We start from the raw sequence: 10,467 nt of genomic DNA on the forward strand, positions 1-10,467 counted from the left end.
AGGTAAAGAAATTTTTAAAGTAAATCTAAACAGCTTTTGACAAAGGTATTAGTTATAATTTCTTATTGAATTAGTGCTAGTTAAACCACTGATTTTGCTACATATATATATTTTTTTTTTTTTTTTGAAAACAAACAACAGTAAAAAAAAAAGTAATGCAAAAAAAACGTCATAAGTTTTCAAAAAAAAAAAAAAAATATATATATGTAGCAAAATCAGTGGTTTAACTAGCACTAATTCAATAAGAAATTATAACTAATACCTTTGTCAAAAGCTGTTTAGATTTACTTTAAAAATTTCTTTACCTGAACATTCTGAAGATATAAACATATCAGTTGTCTATCAATGAGAAGTATTAAAAAAAAAGAGAGACGGTTAATAAAAAATATGATAGCTATTCTAAGATCAATATTAAAGAGAGAATTTGGGTGACCATGTATTTAAGTAACCTGAAAGACATCTTAAAACAATGTTCACACTCTTGTAACTTAATGCAATGTTGTTCAAAGTTAACTAATTCAAGTAATACTTTTGACCACTTAACAGTTGTAAAACATTCTTGAATCAAAACTGATTTTCAATTGTGTAATTTTGTTCTTGAATATCCAACACACATATAAAGATCAATAACCCAATTTCTATTGAAAAAACTAACACCAGTACAACTTAACGAGTTCAGTTAGAAAAAAAAATCAATTAGACTAAGTTGAAGGCTGTTGTATGCATAGATTATTCATCTTGAGCTAATACAAATAATAAGTTCTTTACTGTACTTACATTACAGCAAATTCTTGATTAACCCAGAACACAGTACTGTCTATGAAGTCCTTTGGAGATTTTGCCTCAGGTTCGCTAAGTAATACTTGCCGCTTTAACTTAGGAAATGCTACGAGAGACTAAAACAAAAACTTCAGAGTTATTACTAGATATCTTTATTGCTGTCAAGAATCTTACATATACATATACCATTGAAACAGTATAACTAAATAAATGCAATCAAAATGTTAAGCTTTCAACTCATGATGTGCAACATATTAGTTACAAAATTTTATTTTTAGTGTCTCAGGGCACGCTCTTTACTTAGAAAAATGAAAATCATGCTTTTTTTCATTAAATAAATTTCTTATTATTTCAGCTGCCTCAAAAATAAAACTTACTTTACAAAAAATTTAAAAAATTAGATTTTTATTTACAAAAACAGAATTTGAATTTTCAACCTGAATGACACTTTATGTGCACACACAGGCTAAATTGACAGTTCAGAGAATCCTATGAAGCACTTACAGTCATCAATAATTTTAATTACTGGTCAAAAAGGAAGGCAGCCAGCCATAACTATAATAGCTTTGTTGGGTCTTTGAACCAAAAAATGGGCCTAACTGTCACTTCAAAAATGTGCCCATAGCTGAAAATGCAGAGAATGCTTTATGGCATCTTATCCATAGTCTGTCAAGTTAACCACTAGGTTGGCCCACTTACAAAATTTTGTGTTATTTTCACTGCTTCGGAACATTCTTACCTAACAAAATTAGATCACACTTTACATGTTGTATATATTTTTATTTACACAAATTTCATGTTATTTTAGATGCTTCATTAATATACCTCCTATTTCGTGAAATGAAATCATACTTTGAGTATTATATACTTGCGTTATGTATGGAAAATGTGTTATTTTGGCTTTTTCAGAACATACTTTTCACCAAAAAATTAAAATCGTGTTTCAAGTGTCACAAAATTATTTTATTTTAAAAAATTTGAGTTCTTTAGCTGCCTCAAAACATACTTATTTCACAAAGTAAAATCTTGTATCATGTATTGTATATTTTTTATTTATGATAACTAGATTTATTTTCAGCTTTTCACAGATCAAAATAATTAATAGAATAAATCGAGATACTAGTACAACAAACTGTCAATGTTATATGAAGAAAATCTCTCTTTAGCTCTCATTGTAGTCTTGTCAACCAAAATGAAGCAGTTTAAATGTTAGGATTAAATCCGGATCATGAATAACATCATCCTAATCCCAGACAATTTGAATTTGTACTCATCTGTAAAAAGGACCCTTCTCCAGCTTTTCTCATCTCACTTTTGGAGTCTGATGCCCATTTCAGCAGTGTTTTTTGAGTAGGTACACCTTCACTGATGCAACTTCATACTAATGTGTGTGTCTTATTGTTCTGGAGGTAACATTCACACCTGTACTTAAAGCCAAGTACATTGGCAAGATCTCTACTGGATTGTTGTGTATCATGAAAAGGAAATAGCCTGAGTTACTTAAAATTACTTTGAAGAGTTTGGGATTCTGATATCAACAGTACTAGTCTCACCAATATTCTTCAGAACTTCCATACAGCTCCTACTGAAACATAAAATTTTATCTAAATTTTTTGCATGGAGTGGTTGGTGCCACAAGCAAAATCTTATGTTTCTAGATGTTTGTCTTATGACATTTTTGTCCACGAGTACATTCACCACACTGCTGTTGGGAATATTATGATTACTTGTACTTTTATAGGCATTAAGCCGGTGTGGTAGTCACAATGTAAACTATCAACATACAACTGTACTCTAGAGCAGTCATCTTCCTTCAATACAGGGGAGCAATCCTACAATATTTGCATTTATACCTATGTATTCACTGTTTCCATAATTATTGCCAATACCATATATATTAATTTGATATGTAAAATTAAAATCTAAATAATGACCCTCTTTCTATATACAAAAACATCGGCCCCCTTTTATTGAGTGAAAAATGAGTGTCTGAACATACACACAAAAAGTTATAAAATCATAGCCTCCACCAAACCTTATTTGAAAGCATATATAAACAGGTTCAATCTGTCAGAATATGATAAACTATAACCAGGAGTAGGGCAAAGTAGAAAGTTAGATTTAAACAGTCGTTAAAATTTTACTTTGCTGTGCAGAACTTAAAGAGATTACTGAAGCTCAATCAACAGTCAAGAGAAATTCCTTTTAAAGCATTTCAAATGCTGGGTTAGCCTGAAAAAACGTCACAAAACATTCTGCCCAAAATGTTTCAGATGAACTTCTGGTTGCCATGTGTCTATTATAGCTGATGAGTTCTGGTATTGAAGTAAATGACTTTCTAGACAATGATTACAAGCAGACAGTAAACCTTAAATACTTTGTTCTTATATCCCTGACCTGAAATTATTATTAGTCTAAGAAGAATGTGATAAAAAACTTATTCAGTTAAATTTTGATCTTATTTATCAAACATAATTTAATTTTCCTTTCCAATTTGTGTTGATTTCAGATAAAAAATGCTCAGGATGCCAATAACTTGAACTTATCTTATTTTGCCCTCATGGATCTAATTTACTACAAGTTACAACCATTACCATAGAAAAAGTCAGAACTTCATATCTTGTATATAATACACAATTCCTATCTAATACAAGTTTCATGTTGTTTTTTTTAAACTAATATGTTCTACCAAGCAATGAACATTCAAACCTCACCCAAAGTGTCCTCCTCAGCTCAGCCTCTGGAAGTTCAGTAGCTAGTCGTAAATTTTCAAAAGAGATTCTGTCATGCTGTCTTTGATTCCAGGCAAACAAAACTGCCATTTGGAAGGTTGTCACATCTAAATCAAACTTTCCTACTTGGTTACTAAATGTGATCTAATAGAAAAAAAAAAAATCCAAATGTCAAGATCTTACATCTAACAGAAACAGGGAAATTAAAGAAGCTTATTGGATAGCATGTTAAATACTGTGACATCAAATGATATCAATCTGAATCCCAGGGTTGTTGACCTTTGCAAGTCTCCGAAAAGATTTTCAAAACTAAATTCATGATTAAACTTACTTTACATTATTAGTATTATTCTTCCTTAAATTTCTATATATATATATATTGGTTTGATTTCCTATATATTGAGCTACGTTATTATTTTCTCTATTTCCCACCACCTTTTGCTGTTATTTAATTTTATTTCTATTGTTTATTTTATTTTTTATTTTATCTTTATAGAAATTTGTTAACAATTCTTATAACTATTATTTCACATAAGTCTTTGACACAAAACTAAACCTGACACAAACAACTCAAGGTTATGATTGGCTAGTTCTCAAGGCCAACTCCTATTGAACATCCGGTTTACGTGACATCGACATCCAAGCCTATATATTTCATCACACTCATTAAACATAACCCTTTTTTCTCCTGAAGAAGAATAGTCAACTATTTGAAAGCACTCAAGTTTTGGGTCTCATTTTGAAAATATTAACCATTAACCATATACTTACTGTTCCATTAGACATATGATGGTACCATTGAAGTTTTCTACCACTGTGTTTTCTACGATAAAAATCTTCCACTTCAGGGATGAAATCTTCTAATTCTAGAGGTAAAGAAACTTGGACTCTCTCACTCCCCCTGGCCCATGCCCCGGCATTCAGGATTTTAATGTTTATAGAATCTAAGAAAAACAGACCACATGAGATTTATAAGCAAAGTATATTTTGTAAAGAAAAATCTATTAAATATGAAAGCATTAGAATATTGTAACTATACATACAGGTTTACACAATCATTACAATTGTCCTTTAGCACAGATGTTCCCAAAAAACTTTGCAATTGACCAAAATCTTTACAGGCAGATTGCAAAACTTTTTAATATTTAAAAAAAAAGTTTTGTTGTTTGTGCAAAAAAACTTGTGTCCAATGTATAAACCACAAAACTCCTTTGAAAGTGATTCTGAATCCTTAAAGATCAACAAAGATTCATAAGCGATTTTGAAAATAACTAAAGATATGTGACTTTTACCTACAAATGAGGTCCTGACCCACATTTAGTTTGGGTTTAGGCCTAAATTAGGCTTTACTTAAAACTAGTAAATCACCAAACATAGCAAAACAAAAGTAGTTCAACCTCATGAAAATGTTGGAGATCCGTATTTTAATAAGATAACAGACTGTATTCAATCCCTAGATATTCTTTTCAGATTCATCATGTGGGTGACATGTTACAGTCTTTTGTTTCTTTGTAACAAGCTTTAAAAAAACATACTGTAGCCTTTTTTCAGGCTTAAATAACTGACTGTATTGATCTTGGACACGAGGATAACAACTCGCATGTTCCTTAACTACGCATTTGAAATCAAGAGTTAGCCCCTTACCCCTGAAGCAAGCTGTAGTGTAATAGGCAAGAGTATATTATGAAGAAAAATAAATTTGCTAATGTACAGAAACCTGTACTTATATATTTTGTTGTGTTCAATCCCTATTGATGTGACATATAACATTCTACTCATATCAAGTCACACAAATGTTTTAAAAATCTGACATAAGAATTTTCAGACACTAAGCTATATCAATGTATACATCACTTTGATTCAAAATGAAATATGAATGAGTAAGAGGTTTTTCTTACCTGCAAGACTTCCTTTACTATTTCGATGTGTGTCTTTAAACTGCTGATTTAAATCCTCACTAACTTTTACATCTTGAAACATTCTGGCAAGCTTGTTGACATAGTCAGCAGGCATTCCAACATCCTACATTCCAAAAGAAGAACATTTGTGTCATAAGGGAAGACTTCAACTTGCAGAAATGATTTTTTTTAATTAAAAAAAACAACTAAAACCAAACTGTTCTTCATGGTTTCTCATAGTATACTGTGCAGTTTGTAGGCCTAAAAATATAAAAATTATGCGGTTTCATTATTCTAAATGAAGTCTGGCAACTTGAATTTTGAGAGTTTTTTTTCCAAAAAATCACTTATAATATGATACTATTTACCTATATACATTTTAAAATTTACACTTGGATCTTCCAGCACTTTTTCAATCCCAAACATTAGTTTGTTGGCCTTAAAAACTTTTTATTTTCTGTTTAACTTTATCAGTTGTTTATTCCAATTTTTTATACTTTTCTTCTGTATGCTTAAAACAGAATCTACTGCACATGAACCTATAATGTATTTCAAAGGCAAATGAGTAAGAGATTTGGAATTCATGACTTGTAATATGTTATTACAGTGCTTGGTGTCTGCCATGAAAATGTAGATGGAAAATTTATAAATTGCTTTTTTGTTAAGATACTTAGATAGTAAAGCAGAAAGGGCATTTACTTCAACAGTTTGCTTTTACGCTTTTGACATATATCTGGTGTATGTTTATGAACACAAACAATTGCTGACCTGGCATAAGATGCCAAAATGTATGAATTAATAAGCTTCAATTGCTCATTTCATTCTGTTTAATCTAGTTTAAAATCTACGTATCTTGGTAGCAGTGGACAAGAAAAGCATAATAAAATATTATTGAGAATATATTATGCAGAACAAGATGATCTTCAGCACGTTCACAATAAGTTGATTCAAGGTGAAAAAGGAAACCTGAAAACACTTTTAGATAGATGTTCAAACAATCAGTGCTATTATAATGTGAACAGACAATAGTTCCAACCGCTGAAGTTAAATTATGAAAAATGAATATGCAATATCATGATTAAAAATCAAATACTAACAATTTTTCTCAATGTGTCTATAAGCAGGGGATTCTTACAAGAAATGCTTTAAGAGCATTAAGAATAAATATGAAACTTAGTTTTTCAAAAAATGGAAAGTGATTCTCAACTAACAATGCCAGCTGTGCTAAAGTTCATCTTATAGATTTTTCACCTTTTAGTAAGCACTATTTATATCACTATTACAAAACACCTACAATGTTTACTTGTTGATATTATTGTGATTTTATTGTTACAAGTGATTTGCTATGTTCAATTACAGATAAAGGTTAAACGAATGTGTTAAACTATTTAATGATTAAGTGCAACAAGAGGACTTGCTAAACTCCATGCTTACAATGAAAAAATCTTGAAATTTTCACTCAGTTAAAGACATGTAGATCTCATTAATATGACTTATTAGTACCCTTTAATAATTAAAAGTTAGAATAATAAACATTTTTTGTCTGCTACAGATTTTATTTTATGCACATTTTACCATAAGATCTCAAACAGGAAAACAATGGGTCATGAAAATTTTCACCTAAATATACTTGATTTATAAAAGACAACACTCAATTTTTTTTTCTTACAGTGTATTTGAAGCCATGAAAACTATAGAATTAGAACAGCCAAAATTTTAAATACCATGAAGAACATGCATTATATATATACATTGAAAAAAGTAGATTCTAAGATTTTTTTTGTTTATTTGAAAATTATTTAAAAGATTTCTCCTTTTTACTTATAGCTTAACAGCCAGTTATTAATTTATAAATATACTTATGGGCAATAATAAGAACAAAACATGTTCACATTGTACACACTGAAATTAAGAGTATTTGATGTTGTGTTTTTTTTTTTTGCATTGGTTTCTTAATGCATTTAAAAAATTGTAAAACATTTTCTGATAGGAAAGTATAAAATCAATTTTATAACAAATATTTCAATAACATAAATGTAATTTCTTGAGTGCAAAAAAAACAAACAAATGGGAATTAATTACATTTAAAACTTTTGATTTTGTTTACCACAGGTTAAAATGATTAAATTATAAGCTGCTATAAAATATTTTAAGCAAAACACAAAAACTAAACATAAAATACAAAGTAATTATTAAACAAAATCAATGATTCTATTTTTATAATTTTTGTTTTTTCCTAATTTGAAATCTACAAAATGGAACATGATTTTTTTATAGTATGGCTCTTCTTTAAAGTCAATATAACATCTATAAAATGGTTTCATTAGAATTTATCAAAGAACATGGATCATTAAGTTATCAAATTAGAGTTCAGTGATGTTTTTGCTTTATTACAAAGATAAATATGACTCACTCTCAACCACTCCACCATGTTCTCTTCCTTTTCATTATCGGCTGACGAGTCTAAAACTAGTCGACGAGTCAGGTGAGCTTTATGGTACCTCATGAACACATCCTTGTTTTGGACATACTTTAGAACCAAGAGCTTTGACACAGCAAAAAAAATAAACAAAAAATCATTATGTTAGTAAAATGTTTATAAAAAATTATTTTTATACAAACATCTCAGTATTAACTAAAGATCTTTTCACTTTTGATTAGCTATTATTTAAAGTAAATTTCTGTTAACTGTTTTATCTTAAAATTAATACTGTCTGATATTAATACTGATTGTATAATGATTTTTCCCTCAGTTTTTTATACATAATTTCTATTTTATTTTAACTCAATTACTATGTCATAAGTAAAATTAAGAGGAAAAAAAAACATTTATACTGTTCACATATTGAACAAGGGATCACTGATAGATAGTGCTAATTTTATTGGCAAATATTGGCTGCATTTCAGATAATAAAAACCCTTAGTTTTTCCTATCTATAATAATAAAAGAGCCTGTCTGTGTGTGTGACCACCATAGATCCAAGAGGAAAGAACCTAGTGACCTGAAACTTTGCATGCATACTGAGGTGATTCTGAGGATGTACACACCTGGGTATTATTTATTATATGTTTTTGCTCTATAGCCCTTAAGCCCCATAATTCTGCTTCCTGAAAGTCTAGAGAAAAGTATCATATTTTTTTCTAATTCTCACTTACTGAATGAACAATATGTGGAGGTTTTCTGCCAAATACTCTTTCTCAACACAAACATGGGAAGAGAAATACAGATCTGGGAATTAAGAAAGTTGAATTGAACTGAGTTTTGGAAACCGCAACAAACAACGGGAAGAGAAATATATGAATCAGAGAATATTGGAAAATTTGGAGAATGAAAAGAATTCAAATATAAACACAGGATGAAAAAAAGTGAAATTGAGAAGATAAATTTGCTTTTAAAAAGAGTTGAACTAAGTTTGGGAAATTGCAACAGACAAATCAATTAAATAATTGGTGCATTGGGGTATCTATAGAAGTAATTAAGATAATGGAGATGCTTGACTGGTATGCTGAGGCCTCTGTGAATCGTGAGGGGACTTTAGAATCCTGCAGCAGAGAGTGGGTATTTTATGCTAGTATTGAAATTAATTAAAAACAATTAATAATAGTTAAACTACCAAAAGCCATTTTTTTTAAATAAAGTAGTTAAATATCCTATTTTTTATATATATAAAAAGTAATTAATTTTATATATCTCTATTAGGAATGAATTTTGCAACAAACTGCAAATCAAGACAGCACTTCTGGTCTTGGGACATTATAGAATTCTACATTATATGCAGTACATGGTAAACAAAATGTCTTGTATCAGGAAGCACTGCAGAAATATAATAAAAAAGAATGATCTATATAAAAAAAAAGTTTTAAAAACTTCCAAAATTTCAAAATGAGTGAGAGTGGCAACAGTGATGTTATTCTCCATATACTGACCCAGTTACCAGGCCTATTAATGCCATGCTGGCTTGCATGTCAGATTCAACAGATCTATAAGCTTCAATCAATATACATAAGCCAGTGTACAATGTTTAGTAATTTATTTTTTTGACGATACATGTACATACGTATATATATATCCTCACCTCCTGTTTGAACCTAAGACCTGTCACATACCAGATAAGTGCTCTACCAACTCAGCTAAAGGGGTAACCTCTAGTACTTGCTAGCAAGTCACTTTTTAACAACTCAAACAACTGCAAGAGTGTAAGCTTTAGATAATAATTTTTTTACACGAAAAGTCAATCATAAAAAAAAACACAAAAAAAGACTCTCAGTGATGATGATACTGAAGTATAATTTGTGTTTTCCATTGTCTACTTTTATATCTACCAAATTTCTCAATTATCAGAAAAACAATGTAAAATTCCTAACTTAGAATGATTCAGACTCCATTTCAAAACCAGCTGATAAAGCCCTGCATAGTGGTGTGGTTGATGTTACATTTACCTACTTCTTACAAGTTTCTCTTTTAAGGTTTTGCACACCCTTAGTGCTTACTATGTGGTTTGCATAGACTAATGGAAAAAAATTCCAGGGCCTTTTCCAAGACGAAGCTGCCATTTCAAGAACCTAATTTTCTGATTTTAACAGAATACAAAATTAAATAACTGATGTTTTATTACATTTTACAAAAAATGAAGTAACAGTTGAATAAAATGTTCTACCAATAACAGTAACACCTGAGCTATTAAAAAAAAAAGACTATGCAAGAAGTCATCAAAAGAACTTCTAAATGAAAGATTACACATTATTGAGTAAAGCACTAATAATACTTGTAAATGTACATTTGTTTGTATCAGATAAAACCATTACCTCCTCAAGCCTCTCCAAGGGGTAGTAACCATACAATATATAAATCATTTAGTAAACTAACATGACATATTTTGGACATATACTAACAGAACATATACTGATATCAAAGGAGACTATACTAAATACTTCATCTCTTCGAGATATACATATGATAAATGTCATAGATACTAGTATCTATTTATCACTAATTCTCATTTCAGGTGTTTCAGCATCAATTTTAACAAATTTATTCTGATCAAAACTTCTATTAC

At 29.7% G+C, this 10,467-nt stretch overlaps 1 protein-coding gene across 2 annotated transcripts in view; it reads right to left on the reverse strand.

The window, feature by feature from the left end:
• The window catches only part of LOC106459081 (cullin-5-like), a 46,446-nt gene that overhangs the window by 6,092 nt on the left and 29,887 nt on the right, over positions 1 to 10,467 (reverse strand). For both annotated transcript variants that reach the window (XM_013918666.2, XM_022385577.1), the window contains exons 12-16: positions 7,824 to 7,955; positions 5,411 to 5,534; positions 4,284 to 4,456; positions 3,495 to 3,656; positions 778 to 896 (exon numbers count right to left, since the gene is read on the reverse strand). In XM_013918666.2, coding sequence (XP_013774120.1) covers positions 778 to 896; positions 3,495 to 3,656; positions 4,284 to 4,456; positions 5,411 to 5,534; positions 7,824 to 7,955 — 710 coding nt within the window. The remainder of the gene's footprint in view (positions 1 to 777; positions 897 to 3,494; positions 3,657 to 4,283; positions 4,457 to 5,410; positions 5,535 to 7,823; positions 7,956 to 10,467) is intronic.

The sequence above is a fragment of the Limulus polyphemus genome, unplaced genomic scaffold (genome assembly GCF_000517525.1).
Source record: "Limulus polyphemus unplaced genomic scaffold, Limulus_polyphemus-2.1.2 Scaffold25, whole genome shotgun sequence".
NCBI lineage: Eukaryota > Metazoa > Arthropoda > Merostomata > Xiphosura > Limulidae > Limulus > Limulus polyphemus.